The 21,687-nt window shown below is 39.1% G+C and overlaps 1 protein-coding gene across 1 annotated transcript in view; it reads left to right on the top strand.

Moving 5' to 3' along the window:
* The first annotated feature begins 740 nt into the window (after nt 1-740).
* LOC124721370 (DNA mismatch repair protein Msh2) overlaps nt 741-21,687 on the top strand; it is a 229,822-nt gene continuing 208,875 nt past the window's right edge. The window contains exons 1-2 of the mRNA XM_047246303.1: nt 741-860; nt 21,546-21,595. Coding sequence (XP_047102259.1) covers nt 827-860; nt 21,546-21,595 — 84 coding nt within the window. The 5' untranslated portion in view covers nt 741-826. The remainder of the gene's footprint in view (nt 861-21,545; nt 21,596-21,687) is intronic.

Raw genomic sequence — 21,687 nt, 5'->3', positions numbered from 1 at the left:
CGTCCTGCACATATTCTTCAGTGTTGACTTGCATTAATACTGATTTCATATTCCGCAAATAATTTTCTGTTACGGAAACTTCTTTTCTGAGTACTTCTACCACAGATTCTTCCAAACCAACATTAAGTCCGTGCTCACAATTTTTTGACAGTTACAGTCTGTTAAAGTACGTTCACACTAAAGATTACTTGTATTTAAATTCGACAAACAACATAGATGAGCCCACAGATGTATCACTGGGCACATTCGAACGTCCTTTATCGGTGTTCTTTCACACGCTATACAGTTTAAGTTAATTAAATTCGGAAATTTAACAGAACGATTTACTACTATGTCTACAAATGACGCCTTTTTGTATTGGATGAAATCTATTTTCGGATTCAAAATTTGGGTTTCATCTTCCTTGTATTTAACTCTTGTCATAGCTCTAATACCATAAACTGCGCTGTAACATTCATACTCGCCCATATGATTTCCATTGACGCCACATTGACAGCTGTGCAACTACGTAGAATTTATGCCGTTCTATGTGAACGGTAGCTCACGATGCCACTACAGGAAGCCACAAAAATGCGTGTGTAAATCCGGTTTTGGACTGTGGCGATACCTTCACAACTGAGACATCTGTTGATGCCTTCGAGAAAGTCAAAGTATATCTTTGAAGGGAGCGCATCCACAGTACCTCTTGTAACGTATATACAAGTAAAGGCACGTAGTATATAGCATATCTTCCGGAGAGAGCTTTGGAATAGGAGGGAACTTGATTGTGTTGTGTGTATGTTCGTGTTGTTAAGTTGCAATTGAGCAGTTTAAGTGTTGTATCGACATGGGAGACGCAAAAGGCCCATATTTGAATTTAAGTATGTATTTGAAGTACTTGTGAACAGATTTATATTTTAAAATTATGAGTCGTCCCAAATAAGGTGCTCTTGGATAAGTCGTGTTTCATCTCTGTTCACGCTGATACTTCTTTCCATTCTGAACATGAGAAAGACATCAAACCATCATGTTGTATTATTGTTACCGAGCAAATTCTTTGTCAGTACCCGTTTCAGAATAGCTGTTACCTTGAGTTTGACTTTGTGATCTCTACATTAAGTTTCTTACTTTTACTTAGTGACCATTTCAGTTTCGCTTTGTGTGAGGTGCTTTTGTGGCATGTTCCACATCCTTGAAATTCTCCTCGCGTTGAGTGTACGAAACAAAAGTGCATTTAACCTAAAACGCCAGTGCTTTTGTTTTACTGGTGGAAAGCTACATACCAGTATTGTCATATCCCAGATCTCAGTTTTTAATCGCTGTAAGCTGCCGTTTCTGAGGTTAGGATAGAGGTCTTACAATAGAGTGCGTTTTTATGCAATGAAGCTTCACTGAAATTGATTTTGTAATGGATAGAAGTGAATGAGAAATATAATAAATGATCATTTGTGGAATCCAGTTCTTTGCCTAGGTACTTACTACACTTCGTTGCGCTTTCACTAGTTTGTGTGATCATAGCCGTATATGAAGGTAAAGGAGACCCATTACATTAGGTACAGGTATTTTTCTTTTAAATTTTGCTTCTGACAAAAATGGAAGTATCCATGCAAACACAATGAAGTAGTGTGCTGTAAATATTGTTATGAAATGTGGTGAATAAAAGAATCCTTGTACCTCTGTTTTTTACCATACTTTCGGAACACTTTTCTTTAGTTTTTCACAAAACTGTATCGATTGTCAAATTACCGTATCGTCACTCTAGTCATGGCTGCTATCTGGCACTCCCACTTTTGTGTATCATTAGGTCTGTCACAGATCCTGCAAGCAATTAACTGAAGAAGGTATTTCAGATCGTAGTCTGGTGTGTGTGTGTGTGTGTGTGTGTGTGTGTGTGTGTGTGTGTGTGTGTGTGTGTGTGTGTGTGTGAGAGTGAGAGAGAGAGAGAGAGAGAGAGAGAGAGAGAGCAGTCCTTAGGTTGTGGACAGTTTTAGCTTGATTAATAAAAAGGATGATACTAGAAGGAAGATTTTTCGGAAGCAGTGGCCATGTGACAACTTATATTTAGGAGAAGTAGGAAAAAAAATAACTAAAATTTGTGGACAGTTGCACTTTCTGAGAAACAGCAGTTGTTGCTAGAGATGGGTAGTGTCCTCCTCCCCTTCCTACTGTGAAATTTTGCCTTTGGCAACTGAATGATCGTAGTATACCCCAAGGTTTAAATTAGGTTGTAAAGTAATAACTTAAATATAAGTTGATGAAGCCAATGAATGGAAATGCGGATTAAAGATTTTGGTAACAGATTTGTCCGTAACACAGCCTCATGTCCACATTCGCATCATATTTACCTTACGGTGTGTGGTGGAATGTACTTTGTGCACCACTGTACTTTTATCATTTTCCTGCTCCAGTCGGGAATGGTTCGCGGGAAGAATGATTGCTGGTAAGCCTCTGTGTGGACTAGAATCTACTTTTTATCTTCACGGTCTTTATGCGAGATATATGTAGGAGGGAGCAATATATTGGTTGACTCCTCGAAAGACATATGCTCTTGGAATTTTAACAGTAGACCGTACTGTGATGCAGACTGCCTCTCTTACAGCTTTTGTCACTGGAGTTGACTGAGCACCTTCGTGATGCTTCTCCTCTTCCTAAACAAAATGTGTTGCTCTTCTTCGAATCTGTCCAATCTCTTCTATCAGTTCTATCTGGTATGGATCAAAGACTGACGAGCAATACACAAGTATTCATCAAAGTAGTGTTTGTTAGCTACTGCTCCTGTCAACTGACGACATTTCCTGAGGATTCGTCCAGTGAATCTGTCTAGCATCTGCCTTACCCATGATCAGTATTATGTAGTTGTTCCATTTAAAATTGCTCTGTCTGCTTACTCCTAATTATTTTACCTGCTTCCATTGATTGTTCTGCAGTCGTGTAATCGTACAATAAAGGTTCTTTCTGTAAATGTATTTGCAATACATTACATTTGTTTATGTTGAGGGGTCAGTTGCAACTTCCTGCACCATATGTCAATCCATTGCAGGTCTTCCTGCAGTTCGCTACAGTTTTCTAGTGTTTAAACTTTTCAGTATAGAATAGCGCCCTCTGTGAAAAATGTGGGACTTCTGGTGTTATCTACTAGATCATGTATATGAGTGTCGTGAAAAGTAATTGTCCTGCATCAGTTAAAACACAACCAACCTACCCCGGCCTGCACATCCTCCCCACAGCCCTTAAAACAAAACAAAAAATACTAAACTTGGCAGGGACACACTTCCGTCAGCAGTACTCATCTAAATGGGATTGTATGTTGGAAGAGCTCCTCTTTCTCTTCCCTATAACTGATTTAATTGCCCCACAAAATCACTCTATCATGTTAGTACAAGCCCCGGTTTCATAATCCTTAAACTCGATAGTGTGGTTAACTACTGAATGATTATAACCCCTCTTCCCCATTCCCCTATAAGACAAAAATGCATCAGAAATTATAGTAATACCCTCCTCAATATATTCCTCAATCAGACCCACTAGTTCCCTCTTACTATGAAACTGCAAAACACTAAAAACATGAGTAGCATAACCTCAACCTCCCCCCTCCCAAAATAACAACCCCCACACCAACAAACCAACCCGAGAACTGACTCTTCCATGCTTCCTGTTACCAAGCTGTGATTCATCAATTTCTTCAACAATCCGCAGCACACCCAACTGCCCTATATACTTCATGTACTGCGGAGAAACCTCTCGACAAAAAAGAAAACCAGTCCAAAACTGTCTCACTCACACCAGCCTTCTGCACATAAAAACTTATACATACCTGATAACAAAAATAATAAGTAAGCAAGACAATCTATGTCATTGGCAATCTAGATTTCTCAAACCAGGTACCAGATATTGTCATACCGACAATGCCATATATACGCGTCTCTGGTCCAAGCGGCCAGAACTCTCATCATCATGTTGTTGCCACAAACATGACACCTAACATATTCAGCAAATAAGGCCAAACATATGCAGAAACTGTATGACAGACAACATTATACCACCCCACCTCAGAATGTAATGATACACTCGTGAACTTCAGTCATAACCTTACATAGCAAAACAGCAATTAAAAAATTAGACTTCTTTCCATACAAACACCAAACTAATAAGACCTAACACAACCGTCAAATACACACACACACACACACACACACACACACACACACACACACACACACACAAACTTAATAACTCACTGAAAACACTTCCACAACCCACAATACCACACCAACTACCTAAACTTAAAACCAAAACAGTTTGTGGTGCCAGGGATCTGCAGTGTAGCCCAAGGTAGAGCTTAGGCTGAAATCTTAGTTTGGTTGAGATTTAACGAAGCCAATGAATGTGATGAGAGTAAAACTTGCTGTTGCAATAGATTGGTCTTTGGCATAGCCCAGTGATCATTTTGAAAACTTTGTGAGGTATTTTTGAAACGTCATTTCTGTGGTTACGCAAAAACCTAAGAGTACAGTTTAAATTTTATGACATATTCTGCTTTATGCGACAAATTCTGCACAGCATATTCTTTTACGTCACTGTGTTATTTTGTACACTCCACATCACTATGTCCTTTATTGAACACAATTTTCTCATTAGTCCTGCCATATTGTCTAATGATCTGACTCATCATCCTTTGTGTTCACTATTCATAATTCGCCACACATAACAGTTACCAACTGCAGCATGCAACAGAAAAGCTGCTGACATCCTTTTTATCCTTTATTGCTGTAAACATTGTGCACTACCAGCATTCAGCTATTTTTGCAATATACATTAGAGTTGGAGTTAAGAATTTCATTCCTAGTGACATTTGATTTCAGTTAGTTTCTGCCCCTAGTAATATGTGGGTAGAGTTACAATTTATAAGCAAGACTGGTTCCGGAGCACTTCTGTAGTCGTTCCTGTTGTTGACTGATATTATGTTCATGTTTTCTTTCTCCAATCTGATATGACAAATGCTACCCTGCCTGGACTCTGAACGCACCAAATTGGATCCGTGGAGGGATTTCTCTGTCCTAAAAATCCCACATGTGTACGTCACACATACTCTGCTACCGTTTCAGACACTTTTTGCGTGTAGTGCATACCTGACCTATTAAGGGGTTTTCTTAAATTTCTCCCCCAAACAGGGGATGTCAAGAAATCTGCATCCAACATTGTCACAGAATCATCTGAGGAAGTTGTTTAAGTCTTCCACTTAGTTCCAAACTAGAGGACCATGATGAGTTCTGGGAATTACACTACAAAATTATAGCTCTTCCTGCCCACGAGTGAGGGTAGCTGTCTTTACCAAATCAATCATCGCCTGTAGGACCCAAAGATGGCCTCTGAATCGGGGCAACAAGCATCATTCGTGCCGACATGAGCCACAATTCACAGCGCATCGCACCTAGTGTGCTCAATCACTGCTGGCAGATCCTTCTCCATATATGGGACAAGACCTTCTAGCAAGCACGGTGGACACTGGCCTTCTTTCACAACCTGCCTGTTATTTTCCTGAGGGGCTCCATTACCTGCCTAACCTAGAGCTCCCAGTGACAAGCAGTCCCATTCTCTGCACTTGTCCGGACCCCTAAGGAAGATTGGCCTCAGTCCCAACAGAAAAGGCATTCAGGGCTGGCTCAGATATACTTTCATCAGTGAGCAATACCACAAACCAGTTTTTGAGGCATAATGGTAGAGCCGTGTTGCTTGCACCCACTTTCACCTTCCACTCAGAGGTTCAAAACTCTGCCATTGTTCACCAGTTACCAGCGGGTAACTGTCAATCACCTGGGATGTGCGAATTGGAAGGCACAGCGTTCTCACGGATCTTAGCCAGCACTATAGGCTCCAGAGATGCCAAAGCATTTGCCTCAGGTGCCCCAGCACCTTCACAGCCCAGGGCAGCAGCCTGAAGTCGATCAGCCCTGGCAACACACCTTCTAGCTGTTTATGGACAGTGGCCAATTCCCCTCGTATCCATACCCAACATGGGCAGTCCCAGTCTATCTTTAATCAGTTTCTCTCTGCACCACAAGTATGTAACATTAACCCAAGAAGTCACTGGATGCAAACTACATTCTGCTATTACGCCAACTCCAATTTACACTACGATTGAAAATCGGCTCATAGGAAGGTCGTGCCGTAAAATTCACGCAGAGGACTTTAAGTTAATAAACAGTAGTAAAATATGCAGGTACAATTCATTTTGCCATAGAAGTATGTGGAAAACAGAAACTAGATTAAATTACATTGTATTAAACTGCTAAGCTCCAGGAAGTCCACTCGGCTCTGTGACAGGGGCTACACTTACACATTATGGCAGACCAAGTAACTATTATTAAAAGCTCACTACATGCCAAAGTGATCCAGATACATGACTCTGTGTTTCAACATAGCCAACAAGTATTTCGGAACATTCTGCCAATCGTTCTTTCCAATTGCTGTACCATTTCAGGCGCACACTGTGATGTACCTATTATCCGTAATTCAACAGAAAGGTCTGTGCAGGAATCTCGAAGTGTATACATCTGACAATGTATCACTCTTGTTATGCAATGGTCTTACGTTAGAGGACATTTGTAACTTGCTTTCTGAAGTTTCTACATAGGTAATGGTCAAGTCTCTGATGAAAATTTTAATGCGTAGTATATACATGTATCGTACGTAAACTATGAAAAATTCAAGTGAGCTTCATTATGTAACTTGTACCAGTAGTATTGTCCTTATAGCTAGTCAATTGTTTCTATCTGTGACTTTCCAGCTAGCAAGTAGAGATTCATTTGGTATCTTACGTGTGAAACTCGTTAACTGTTTGCAAAGCATTTTATGGTTAGTAAAACTACATATGGTGATGTGATCCATTTCATTCTTATATGAGTCTCATTCCCTGGATTATCTCATCTCCATTAACCTCGTATACAAACAAGAAATGACCTATAGGTTATAAAATTGTAAGTTAGGTCTGCATATTGGTGAAAACTAAAAGCTGGAAAAGTTATATAGTAAACATGCTAAAACATTCAGGTTTGGCTACTTTTGCCATAAAAATAATAGCCAAGTTTGGGAATACAGAAGTCACTAAGTCAACATGTTTGGCATATTTGCATTCATTGATGTCTTCTGGGGTAATATTCTAGGGTAACCCGTCACTTAGGCAGAATTTGTTCATACCGCAAAAAAGCGATTAGAGTTGTGTGGAGTTCACACACATACATTAATTCGTTTGTAAAGTAAATAAAACATTGCTGTTTTCTATTTGCCAGTTAGATTCTTCAGAGTATCAAATATTTACCAGTTAATATCTGGCAAGTAACTCTTTAAGCAGTTAGAATATTAACCATAGCATTATGGTACATTTATTCACGTATAATTTTCCTTTCCACAATATGTTGAAATTTGAGAGTGACAGAGTTATTTCCAAGTACAGTACTAGAAGGAAAAAATTACCTGCATTACCGTTTAATGAATCTTAACTATGGTGCAGAAAGATTTGAAATATGCACCTATAAAGTTCTTTGACAATCTACCAATAGAAATAAAATGTCTGACACATAGCAGAAATGTTTTCAGGTGTAGATCAAAGAACTTTCTGCTTAACAATTCGTGCTATGTTTTTTTTTATTATTATTATTATTATTATTGTATTTTATTTCTTTTTAGTTGTACATAAATTCTATGTTTGTTCTGTTGACAAGTTCCACATCATAACGTTGATTGTGAATTTGATCTGTGGAACAACTGACTGACTAATTAGTACTCCTGAGAGGAATGTAAATTGTTAGTTACCGCAATAAATACTCCAGTAAAAAATAAACCGTGAAATTTTGTGTGATAAAAACTATGAATCTCTGTTTAAAATCTCCGTCAATGTTTTTGTCCAGTGTACAGTAGGCTGTAGTAATTTGTAGTTCAGTACCTAATCGTAATATTCATGAAATTGTTTCTGAACGTTACAGACCACTTGTCAGAGTTGAATTGTTCACCACCTGCCGAGAGAAACTACGTGAAAGTGATCAGTACTTAGTTTAGAGCACAGTGCTCAAGAAACTGATGCTGTTCAAGGACTGTGCAGGAAAAATATCTTGTAATCGTCAGTCAAAGAATTCATTCTAAAGGATTAGATGGTAATTAACAAGGAAAGCTCACATGAGATGAGATTTCAAAACTTGAGTAATCGATAGTGATCGTGGTCGGTCAGCAAGTCAAAGAAAAAGAAAATGAAACACAGGCACACTGTTGGAAATTAGGTAGAGAGAGAGAGAGAGAGAGACAATGGGAAAGGTAAGGGAAAGAAGTACACTGTGAGGAAGAATAAAACTAAATTGATTGAAAGTCAGTTGGGTCACAATACATAAAAATAACAGCTATGAAAGTAAGGAAAGATAAAATTTGAAAGTGGTGTTTGGTCTGTTAGTTAACTACATGTTCCGGGGATTGTATTTTTGGTAGTTTGATGCAGCAAGAGAGAGGTTAGTGTCAGCTGCAACCTTATGGAGGATGCTAAGTTCACCGGACTTGGATACGATGTGACGTCATTATGACGTATACACGCTACATCGAAAACGATAGAAACCGTATATCGACTATTCGACTTTTGTGAACTTTCGAGAGGTTGTGACAGGGTAGCGCTGTGCTCTGCGCCATTCGTTTAGATGTGTTTTGCGTTCCTTGCGTTTAAATCGTGTATTGTACTGTGTTTGTGTCCTGTGCGTTGTTTTTCGTTTGCTTGTCTCTAATTATGTGTTCAGCATTCGAGAGACTAATGAGAGAAAAGCTTACCACCATGGAATGTTTTGACACTGCATTCAATCATTTCATACGTCAATCAATACTAGACACTAACCTTTGGTTAAGATTACATTGAGAAATCCTTTTCCCCTTGTATTTCATCCCCGGTCGACGATTTTTCTTCAACAATGCCTCATATTTTTCTTTTTAAGTTCGAAATTCAATCATTCTACACATCAGTCATTACTGGACACTAAGGTACCTGTCTCTGCGGTCCGAGTGTAAAATTACGTGGAATTATGGTTGATAAGACTATCTTGGGATGGACATATAAATTACTTAGCTAACAAACTTGCACGAGTTCTCTTTCAGCTATATAAATTAAGAAAAAAATGTCAGCAAGAGTATGCTGCTACAATCTAATATGTACCGACAAGACCAATTGTATGAAACCAGACTAAAATGTTGATAATAAACAAATATTATTTTCGGCGTAAGCATTCAATACAACAATCACACAATCTAATCTGGTCGGGACATAAGAAGACATCACTTTTTTACGTGGTGTTTTCAACGCCACGGTCAGGAATATTTCTATTAATATCCAGCTCTTTTATTTTGGCGAAATACATATACGCTGCCACACTGAGCTGTTTTCAGAATCGCACGTGTCAAAACAAACCACTAGCTGACGACAGTTCAGAATCTCGAACGTTCGTAAGAGTCGATAGGTGCGTTAATTGACTAAAGCGTGTATACGTCATAATGACGTCACATCATATCCAGGTTGGGTGAACTTAGCATCCTCCGCAACCTGGTGGATTATAACATCTCCCTAACACTTGCGTATTGTTTGAAGCTACCAGTAACAAATCAAGCTGTCCACTTCTGAATTGCTTTAATGTCTTTCTTTAATCCTACCTTGTCCATATCCCAAACACTTGAACAATACTCAACAATAGGTCACACTAGTGTCCTACATGCTGTCTACTTTCCAGATGAACTACCCTTTCCCAAAGTTCCCCCCGTGAACCAAAATTCGACCGTTCACCTTCCCTACCGCAATCCTCACATGCTTGTTCAATTTCGTATACCTTTACAATATTACGCTTCAATATTTTTTGATGTGGCTGTGTCAAGCAAGACACTACTTACGCTGTATCCAAATAGTATGGATTTTTTTTCCTTACTCATATCCACTAATTTACATTTTCTACATTTAGAGCTATTTGCCATTCATCCCACCAACTAGAAATTTTGTGTAAGTCATCTTCTATTGTCCTACAGTGACTCAACCCTGGGGCACTCCTGACAGTACCCTTGTCTCTGATGAACACTCACTGTCAAGGACAACATACTAGGTCCTGTTGCTTAAGAAGTCATCAAGCCACTAACATATCTGGGAACCTATTACATATGCTCGTACCTTTGGTAACAGTTTGCAGAGGGGCACTGTGACAAATGCTTTCCGGAAATCTAGAAATATGGGATCTGTCTGTTGCCTTTCATCCATAATTCGCAGTATATCACGCGAGAAAAGGGCCCAAGCTGAGTTTCGCATGAACAGTGGTTTCTAAAACCATACTAATCCATGGGTACAAGGTTCTCGGTCTTAAGAAAATTTATTGTATTCGAACTGAGAATATGTTCAAGGATTTTGCAATAAACTGATATTAGAGATATTGGTCTGTAATTGTGTGGTTCTGTTCTTTTTACCCTTCTTACATACAGGAGTCACTTGAGCATTTTTACAGTCACTTGAATAGTGGTGTAAAATGTCTTGGCATTTATAAGTTGGGGCAAATGCCCCAGATAATTGCCTGGGCAAGTGTACAAAATTCATAAATGCCCAGGTATTTGTGCATTTTAAAAGTTAATTGATAAGCGGCACTAATAAACAAATTTTAAGCTGATATTTGGTATTGGAAAAGATGTTTTACGACACTGCTTCTTCGCTGATTGGGTAACCAAGTTGAAAACGCTGCTTGAGAGTTAGTGGAGAGTTATTAGGGGAAATAAATTGGACTGTAAACAGAACTTTTTACAACTTTAATGTAGTCAATTCTTGGCGTAGGCATAATAAAAAAACAAAATGACACAAGTTTAAAGTGTTTTTGAAATAAGGTATGGTTTATATAAAGTAGTTAGCCTGTAGGTAGTATTTTGACTTTTCTGTACTACTGCAAAAAAATTGGAAAGTTGTTCTGTCACTGTTCCTAACTCACACGTTTTTGAAATTCTGAGAGCACTTCACACACTTTTTGATACGCTGTTCCACTTCGTTGGAATGTGACACTTTGTATTCCTTAAAGCAATATTTACAGGATACTTCTTTTCCTTTTAAATTGAAAAAGGTCCAAACAGGCCCTACCCCTACATCTGACAATAAATCTTTTTTTTCCCACTGAAAACAGTTTAACATTAAGAATAAAATTTGTCATCAAGAAACACATGCCAGCTGTTAAATACATTCAATAATAATTTTTTTATCAATAATTGTTCTTCAATAATATTCAGAGATTTGACACAGATTAGAGAGAGAGAGAGAGAGAGAGAGAGAGAGCGTGCGTTTCCTTTCGTTCTTACAAGGAAGGACAACTCCTCATGGCACTCCAGCCACACAGATTTAGTTGTAAAATGGCCCAGTAGATAGCCTGTCAAAAACTGAACACAGATCAAGCATGAAAACAGGAAGGAGGTGTATTGAACTGTGAAAAAAGAGAGAGAGAGAGAGAGAGAGAGAGAGAGAGAGAGAGAGAGAGAAAGCAAAATAGAAACAGTGATCAGTCAAAGATCGACCAAATTTAAAAAGCCACGCTGTTGTTGTTATGTGGTCATAGTGTTGGACTGCAACAGGGTATATCCGTGTTCAAATCTCCCTTGTGTCCCACTTTCTTTTTTCTCACAAACTTATGAACTGTGCGTCTGCGAATAGATGTCACTGTGTCGTGTTGTGGTGTAATGTCCTTTTGCAGCAGCAAAGTGTAAGGAAGAGACATCAAGACTTATGTACCTCCTATTTGTTCTACACAAGTACCACATGCTGTGACTCTTTAGTTCTGTTTTGGAAGCTTTGACTCTTGAATTCCTTTGTTGTAACATAGTTCACATCGTTTCTTTGTTGTTTTCGTTTCTGTGAGAGGTCTATGTGGCTTTTTGCCTGCTCTCACTATTCATCACATTTACTTGCGATGTTAACATATTCTTACCACAGGATCCATATTCTATAACCAGTGCATAGTATAATTGCCAAGGCCACAGAAGGGGATTAGACACATCAGTGACTGGGTGGACAGTTCATAATTTTGTGGAAAAAACATATTCGTGCATGAGAGAGATTTGAACATGGATCTCCCTCTTCACAGTCCAACACCGTGGCCACATTACTGGGATGCCTTGGCTCTTCAAATTTGCTCGATGTTGCACACCTTCAGCTTGGACCATTCATTGTTTCTATTTTGCTTCTTTTACCACAATTCAGTACACCTCCTTCCAGTTTTCATGCTTGATCTATGATCGGGGCCATCTTACCACTAAATGTTGGGGGGGGGGGGGGGATGTGATGGAGAGTTTCCCTTGTTAGTAAGAAACTAACTTTTGATATCAGGAGTATCATCCCATTCTATATTGTAATCGGTAAATTATGCATTCTAGCAACAAAAAATTTAAAAAATACTATTTTATAAATGCCCAGATTTTGGGCATTTAAAACTGCTAAGAACAAATTTCCGGGCAAATGCTCATTTATAAATGCTCTACACAGTGGGCATTTGCCCAGCCCATGTCACTGCACTCCGGACTTTGCTCTGGGCAAGAGATTTGTGATGAATGCAAGCCATGTAAGGGGCCAATGCCATAGGGTACTCTTTGCATAGTTGAATTCGGATACCTTCTGGACCTGGTGACAGACTTGTTTTCAACCCTTTCAGTTGTTTTGCTATGCCAGGAATACTTATTACAATGTCATCTATATGGAAGTCTGTTCAATGGTCAAATGACAGTATGTTTTTCCGATTCTGCTGCGTTACCGATTACCTAATTGCCGAACTTTTAATACTTCGTCTTTTGTTTTGCTTTCATCATACTGGTCAATGAGTGAGTGAGTGAGTGGATGGAAGCCTTGGACCCGCTTAATGAGTTTACATAGGATCAGAATTTTCTCTGGTTTTCTGTCAGATCTTTTGCTAAGGTAGATATGGTAGTTCTATGCATTGTGCATAGGTCTTTCCAGATGCACAAATTTCTACGAACCTTTGTCTGTCGTCATTTGTGCATTCTCTTTTGAACTAAGAGTGCAACCGCATTTGCTTCATCACCACCTTCTGTATTTGTTTATTAGACGTTGGTGGGTCCTTTCAGTCCTTAATCCACTTACTAGGTGCACAGTTCTTCAGACCAAGAACCATGGTATGCTTAAACTTTGCCCCCTCTCCTAGCCTTCTTGACTTATTAACTATTGTAAACATAGTTGCTTTAATGACATCATGATCACTTGTTACTGTCTCTGTGCCAACACTGTTAGTTAGGTCTGGCCTGTACGTAGCTACAGGGTCTAAGGAATTTCCATTGCATGTGGGCTGGTGAAGTGGCTGCTCAAGACAGTTTCCAGAAAACATGATGAAATGTACTTCACAGGGCTGACCCTCCGCAATGACTTGGGAGATGTCCCAGTCCATACTCAGTAAGTTGAAGTCGCCTTTAACTGGTACTCCATGATCTGGGTATTTATGCACTACTGGTCGTAGACTTTCTTTAAATGACTTGAGAACTGTCACAGCAGAATCGGGTGGCCGGTAAAAACCGTCCAACTTGGCTTCACTTATACTTTTTATATGCAACCAGATAACTTCAGTCACACTCAATTTCGACCTCTGTGGAGGCAATATTTTAGTCAACTGCAATGAACACTCCCCCCCCCCCTCCCCTCCTATAGCATCTAAAACTCTCGGCCTCAAGAATAATTTGAGTGTGAGAACCTTTCTGGAGGGCAGTAAATTTGGGAACTTTGTTACAAACACTTTGACAATTTACTGATAAAATTTTTATAGTCAGAATGGCTTTACTCTAATTGTGGTCTGAATTTACTATCTGCGTATCGATTGGCAACTGTCTATCAGAGTCTACCCTAACCCCCCCCCCCCCCTTGTGCACGCCACATGTACTCTGCTACCCAAGAAGCTGTTTCCTTTGTATTGTGTACCCTGACCTATCAAAGTCGTGCAATTCTCCATTCCATAATGCAAATCCAGAAATCTGCAGCCAAGACCATCACAGAGTTAACAAAATCTTTGGTTGAGACTCTCCACTTGGCTCCAAACCAAAGGACCCTTATTAACTGTGGGAACAACCGGCAAATTGCAAGCTCTGCTTGCACCTCATGTATGAGTCTAGCAGTCTTCACGACCTCTGCCAGCCGCCTGTATGACCTGAAGATGACCTCGGAACACAAGCAACAGATATCATTGGTGCCAACATGAGCCACAACTTGCAGACAACTGTTGCAAATATCTGCTGAATTGCCAGAGAAAATATGCCTCATGACTCTTAGAAGAGAGACCCTGTGTGTGTGTGTGTGTGTGTGTGTGTGTGTGTGTGTGTGTGTGGGGGGGGGGGGGGCGGCATGTAGTTAAAAAATATGTAGTCCATTCTGTCCAAACATTTTTTATAGTAATGTGTAAAAAATTTGAAGAAAATTGGTCAAGAAATTTTCGCAAGTTTTGGTAACAATGTTAAAGTAAGACTTGTCTTTATATAGTAGTATAGATATATGGTATTTTATTTATAAATTCATTATATTATCATCTTTGTGAAATCTAATAAAAAAAACATTAGTGACTGGAAAAAGATAAGATATAACCCCAGATATAGTGTGTATAAACCATCACCAGCTGAGCTTAAACCCTGTTGTACACTGTATCCTTGCCAGTGTTTGTGAAACTCAAGTCACAGCACCTTCTGTTCTGCCTGTTCACGATTTCAATTGTGTAGATAAAGCCCTTTGCTTTTGTAGGACTCTGTAGAACTTGAGTTGCTGCATGTCTTGTTGCCAGAGATTTAGTTACATGGCCCACAGCATGAACAAAAATTATGAATTACACATGACTTGGGTTAAAGTGCACTTGCATTGCTGGCAGTTTTTGTGTTGTGTGCTGATGTCAATTATTGGCGTTGGTTGTAGCCAGTAAGGTGATAGTACATGGTAGCCAATGGGGATCTCTATACCTAATGATATCTTTTGACAGAAGATACAATTTGATTACTGGTGTTTTTTATCAACAGCACTAGAATAACTTTTACTGATCTGGTTATTATGAATTTTAAGGTCACTTACTGAGTTTTGTATTTCTTTGGCGGCTTGAAAAAACTAGATGTGCTGACAGACTGACCTGTAGTGAAGCCAAAGCCCTAGGTTAGGTCGGAATGTGATGATTTGCTTGTGAGATGGTGAAGCCTATGAATCTCGACGCAAAAATATGATTGTCGTAATAGATTGGTGTGTTGCTTAGTCACAGATATACATTCATCATTGCAATAATCTACTTTTATCTTTTGTTTCCAATTTTCCCGAAAATTCCGATGACATGGATAAATTCTAACCTAATAGAAGAAAATTCCATCTAACTTCATGTAAGAACCATAGAAAATTAAGAAGAATAATCTCATTGACTACATTCATCTGACTCGTGAATTGTCGTGTTGACCTCCCGTGATTCATCACGCGAACTCTTACCAACAGCAGCACGTAACACAAAAGCTGTGGACACTGTAAGTGCATTTTTATAAATGACTTAGTGCATACCAATTGAGTCTGTCTACATCAACAATAAGTAACATATTTGTTACAATTACAAACTGCAGTACATAATATTAAGAACCCTGTTCATAAAGTGTGTTTAATATATTAGGCACTAATAATTATTCTTACTGATATCTGAAAATGTAACTACAATAGCCATTGATGTGCTTGACACTTCAGTTGTTTGCAGTCCTTGGTTCCCTGAACCAAAGAAACTCCCTGTTGAGTATTTGGTTGCAAATGTTATCTATAGTTACCCAGGAATTAAGGTTTTTTTCCCTCCTAATATCACGGTTTGGAGGACACGGTAATGTATGGTCAGGTGTACCAGTCTCCCTCTCTCCACATTCACATCTGTCTGACTGACTTTTGCTGATTTTATGTTAGATATATAGTGTACATCTCATGTTCCATTATGATACTGCACCATGCCATTCTTGAATGTCGGGAAATAATTGGTAAACAGAACAGCCATCACTAAAGTTACACTTTGTTTTTGTTCTTCAGTGATATGCCTCACTATCTCAATGGTCTCTTGTCACAACCAGTACCACACAATTCTGTATGTGACTATTGTCAGTAGGATATATTCTCAGAATTGCTAAAAATGCTTCTATTTGAGTGTACCAAAAACGCCCGTTAATCTTAGAAGCACGTCATTGCATACATCTGGGTGTGATCTTGCACATTGCTAACACAACTACCGGACCCACATCCTTGCTGCAAATGCAATAATAGCAACAACGATGACACTATGGTGCAGTCTTCACTACTGACAAAGCAGGCCAGCTTGTCCATGGTTTTGTAAGCTTTCTCAGTGACTTTAATGAGCATAACAGAAATTTTTCATCGATGTACAATCCTTAATATCTACACACCTGACTTTTATGAATCGAACTTTCTCAAAATTTGAGAGTAAGATTTCTTGGTAGAGAAAATGTATATTTTAGCACTAAAAAGGTTATTTTCGCGGGCAACTGCTGTGAATTTGTTGTTAATGCACCATTGCTGCATCAGTGATAAAACAGCTTTGTCTCAAGTCTTCTGAGACAATTATCAGAATGTTATCCTCTTAAGTGATGACACTATCTACGTTGTACTCCTCAGCCAGCACAGATAGCAAAGGTTTAATGGTTAGATCCAAAAAAAAAAAAAAAAAAAAAAAAAGAGCCACAGATGGAGCCTTGAGATCAGCTCTTGGTAATGTCATTGATTAGCTTTAGCTGTGCAGCCTGCCACTCTTTCGTAACAGTAGTCCCCCAGACTATTGAAGAGGCATTATGAGGTTTGGAGATATTAATCATGTGAACGTAACAGAGCATAGGAGATTATCAGAGGCACCTTTGATGACCACTATTGTAACTACTCCATATTTCTTCAGGGTACTGTCCTCCACAGTTGTAACCCTATGTATTGTATTATCAGTAGATGTAACCTTTCTGAACCCAATCTGGTGCAACCCAAACCATTCCCTGTGCACCTACAAACTTCCACACAGGAGCCTCTCAACACAGTAATTGTGTGGCACAGCAAAAAAATTTTCTTTCTATATGAGTGTCTTCTCTACATTTCTTGGATCTGTGCTTCACTTGGTCTTCCTCCAAGCTACACGTTTTCGTAATGTTTATGTTTACCCAAAATTTCTCTCTTTTTGTTGAGCTTGTCTTTGTTGTGGTTCTCTGCTGGACTTTTTCATTGAGATAAAACTGGATATCAACAAGAATCTCCATATCATCTCATTTTTTGCATTTGATGACTGGGTCTGATCATTCAAATATTTAATGGTATCCTGGGCGAGACCTTGTGAGTGGCAACCCGACAGCCGTGCCACCTCTAGTGCTGTGGCCAGCTGCATTAGGTTTCTTGCTTTAGGGTCCATGGCATGAACAGCCTAATCAAGGTGATCCCATAGATTCTTGATTGGGTTAAATCCAGGGAGTTTGATAGCCAGAGAAGTATGGTAAACTCATACTGGTGTCCTTCGAACCACACACACACATTGTCCTGCTTATAAATGCCATCATGCTGAGGAAAAACAAACTGCATGTAGGGGTGGACATGGCCCCCATGGATAGATGTGTACTTTTGTTGATCCTTTTTGTCCTCCAGAATGACGAGATCACCCAGGAAATGCCACAAAAACATTCCCCAGACCATAATGCTTCCTCCTCTGGCTTGGACCTTTTCAACAGTTGTTGCAGGGTGTTTGCTTTCAGCCATTTCATGCTACACCCACCTACGATCATCTGTCCGATGCAGCATAAAATTTGATTCATCCCAAAGGCCACATGTCATTACTTGGTAGACATACTGTTGTAAGACTGTCTTGAAAAATCCGTCCTTCATCGCCAGTGAACAGCAATTAGCATGGGTACATGAATTAGGTGTCTGCTGTGGAGGCACATACATAAAAACATTCACTGATTGGTTGTTGAGGAGAGACTGTTGGTAGCCCCTTGGTTCATGTGGGTGGTAAATTGTTCAACAGTTGCTTATCTATTTGCCTGTAAACACATCTGCAGCCATTGTTCTTTCGTGTCATATGGCCCACAATAGCCTTGGCGCCGCTTTTAGATAGCACCATTTTTCCATCCATGGTATATTTTAACCATGGCAGCGTAAAAACATTGTTCAAACTTAGTTGTTTCGTAAATGCTTCCACCCTTGGCTCGAAAGCCACCGATGCCATTTTGAACATCAGATAAATCATTTCGTTTTCACAATCCGACAATGACTGCACTGTTTTCTGCAACGCCTGACACTTTACATACCCTCCACTGCTTGTGCTGCCACCTGCCATTTAGTGGTTATTGCATGTTGACAACGAAACTGTGTAATAGTCCATGTTAAAGGTATGATTGGTTCTCCACGTAGTTGGAGACCAGTCCCGATTGGGCATTGGCTGAATACGGGGCACCAGGATGGATGGATGGATGGATGGATGGATGGATGGATGGATGGATGGATGGATGGAACTGTAACTTTAACTTGACCAGTGTCTTCTGAAAATGCTGATGGTTGTTTGACGTAAAACTGGTTTACACACACTTTGTATCCAATAGTCATCTCAGTATGTGATCTTTAATAGCAATGGATAGTTTTTATTATTTGTTCTGCATCATAGATGACTATTTTTTTATACCGTAGTTGAAGCTATGGGCATGGCAATTTTCTGGAGTATACCTTGTTTCACCACCCGGCTGTGTCTCATTATGGTCAGAATCGTGCACCAAATTTGAGAGCTAGATTGTCAATGATAGCTGACACACAGGTTGATAGCTAGATTGTATGTGATAGCTGACAAACAGCAGTTTTTTTGCCTGTGATTCCTGAGTGAATAGTGCCCCAATTTACAGCTAACATTCAAATTTCTGGAATAATATTAAGATAATTCCCAGGCTGTAACAATCATTGAGCCCAGAGGTCTTGCTGTATTCAGCTGCCATTATCTTCTCTGAAATTTTACATTTACATGTCTTGATATAGGCAGTTTTTCTTTCAGTAGGGTAACCAATAACTAGCAATAACTGCTCAAGATGTTGAATTTGATTGATGAAAGGAGAACATATAAAAATTAAGCAGGCAAAATGGAATACAGAGATGAGATTGACACAGTGAAGTACGACAAAGCAGTAATGGCTAGATGAGAAATGCAAGGATCTAGAAACATTTGTAACTAGATGCCGTCTATAGGAAAATTACAGAGACCTTTGAAGAAATGGGAAGCAACTGTATGAATATCAAGAGCTCAGATGGCAAATGAGTACTGAACAAAGAACATAAAGTTGAAAGGTGGAAGGAAATATATAGAAGGGCTCTACAAGGGAAAAGAATTTGAAGGTAATATTGTAGAAAGGGAAGAGGAAGTAGATGGAGATGATTTGGGAGATTGATATTGTGAGAAGAACTGACAGAACACTGAAAGACCTAGTTCAAAACAAAAACTGGAGTAGACAATATTCCAGCAGAACTATTGAAATCCTTGAAAGAACATACCACGACAAAACTATTCCACTTGGTATTCATGATACAGGCAAAATACAATCAAACTTCTTCAAGAATAATGCTGTAATTTGAAGGAAGACGGGTGTTGAAAAGTGTGAACATTACCACGGTATCGGCCTAGTAAGATATGGTTGCAAAGTATTGACATGGATTATTTACAGAAGAATGGAAAAACTGGTGGAAACTGACCTCGGGGGAAGATAAGTTTGGGTTCCAGAGAAGTGAGGAACTATAGCATTTGTAGATTTAGAGATAGCTTTTGACAATATTCACTGTAGTACTCTCTTTGAAATTTTAAAGGCAGCATTATAAAATACAAGGAGCAATAGGTTTTTGCCAGTTCTGCAAAACCAGACTGCAGTTATAAGACTCAAAGGACAGGAAAGGGAAGCAGTTATCAAGAAGGGAGTGAGACAGGGTTGTAGCTTATCCCAAATGTTGGTCAATCTGTACACTGAGCAAGGAGAATTTGGAGAGGGAGAAGAAATGAAAACTTTGAAGTTTGCCAGTGACATAGTTCTGTCAGAGATAGCGAAGGACTTGGAATAGCAGCTGAATGAAGTGAGTAGTTTCCAGAATGAACTTTCACTCTGCAGCAGATTTTGTGCCAATGTGAAACTTCCTTGCCAATTAAAACTGTGTGCCAGACCAGGACTTGAACCTAGGACATTTACCTTTTGCAGGCAAATGCTTTACATACAGAGCTACCTGTGTATGACTCGTGGCCTGTTCTTACAGCTTCACTTATGCCAGTACCTCATCTCCTACCTTCCAAACTTTACAGACTAGCCCTCCTGCAAGCGTCTTGAAAGAGGTCATAAGATTGACATTGCAAAAGTAAACAAGCACAATGGAACTTAGTTGTATTAAATTGGGTGATGCTGAAAAAATTATATTAGGAAATGAGACACTGAAGATAATAGACAAGTTTTGTTGCTTACATAGCAAAAGTAACCGGTGCTGGTTGAAGTATAGAGAATATAAAATGCAGACTGTGTGTAGCACAAAAATATTTCTGAGAAAGAGAAATTTGCTAACATCTAATATAAATTTAAGTACTCAGAAGAATTTTCTTGTGGTATTTGTATGGAGTGTTATCCTATATGATGGAAGGGAAACATGGATGACAAGACGAGGATAGATGCTGCTGTGGTGCTGCAGAAAAGTATTGTAGATTTGTTAGCTAGAGGTAATAATTGAGGAGCTATTGAATCATATTGATGAAAAATAAATTTATGGGGCAATGTGACTAAATGTCTGGTTAATGGGACACATCCTGAGGCACGAACCAATTACCATTTTGCTAATGGAGGGATGTCTGGGTGTAAAAGTAGTAGAGGGAGACCAAAGGATTACTAGGGTCACTACAGTAAGGAGCTTCGGATGGATGTAGGCTGCAGATATGAAGAGGCTAGTGCAGCACAGAGAGCAGTCTTTGGATTGTGTAGACCACGACGACATCACGTTTCATTACGTGTAGGTTCAAAGAATGAGTGGTTAGTTTATTTCAGTCTGTTAATGACTCCACATGAGATGAAAACTTCGCATTATCATCCCCCCCCCCACTCACACTCTTATCACTGTCATGCAGATGAACACATACTTACATTGGTAACACAATAAACCAGAAGAATTTTTAAATATCATGTAAGCTGAGACTGTGTTACACACCTCTTCATGGTAGGGCAGTGCCTTGTGATGTGTGGCATTCATTCATTCCTTCCTTCCTTCGTATCCTAGGACTGCCAGGTTGTGTGTGTGGTACATTGTTTTTAGTATTCTGCATTTTAATGCTTTAATTTTGTGAGAATGTTCGGATCACACTTTATGATTGTGATATAAGCAATTGTTTTCTGTTGTGTTAAATTTACTCTAATCCTATATGTTAGAATGTTATGTAAGGCTTTCTTGATATACATATTCATTTGTTTTAATTTATTGGCCTGCACTGTTCTGTTTAGGTGTGTGTGTTTTATTTCTTTTAAAATTTTTCATTGTTGTTTGGTTTCAGGTGACAATGAAACGGAGAAGTTCATTCAATTTTATACTTCTTTACCCGAGGTAAGCAAGTTGATGTATGTACTTGTCATCCAGTAATGACACACTTTTTTGTGCAGTTGTGTCTGATCAAATACTTCTAAAAATTTGATAAC

Source organism: Schistocerca piceifrons, chromosome X (genome assembly GCF_021461385.2).
Source record: "Schistocerca piceifrons isolate TAMUIC-IGC-003096 chromosome X, iqSchPice1.1, whole genome shotgun sequence".
In the NCBI taxonomy this organism is placed as follows: domain Eukaryota; kingdom Metazoa; phylum Arthropoda; class Insecta; order Orthoptera; family Acrididae; genus Schistocerca; species Schistocerca piceifrons.
Note: the sequence above shows the minus strand (reverse complement) of the source record. Positions and strands in the feature narration are given on the sequence as shown.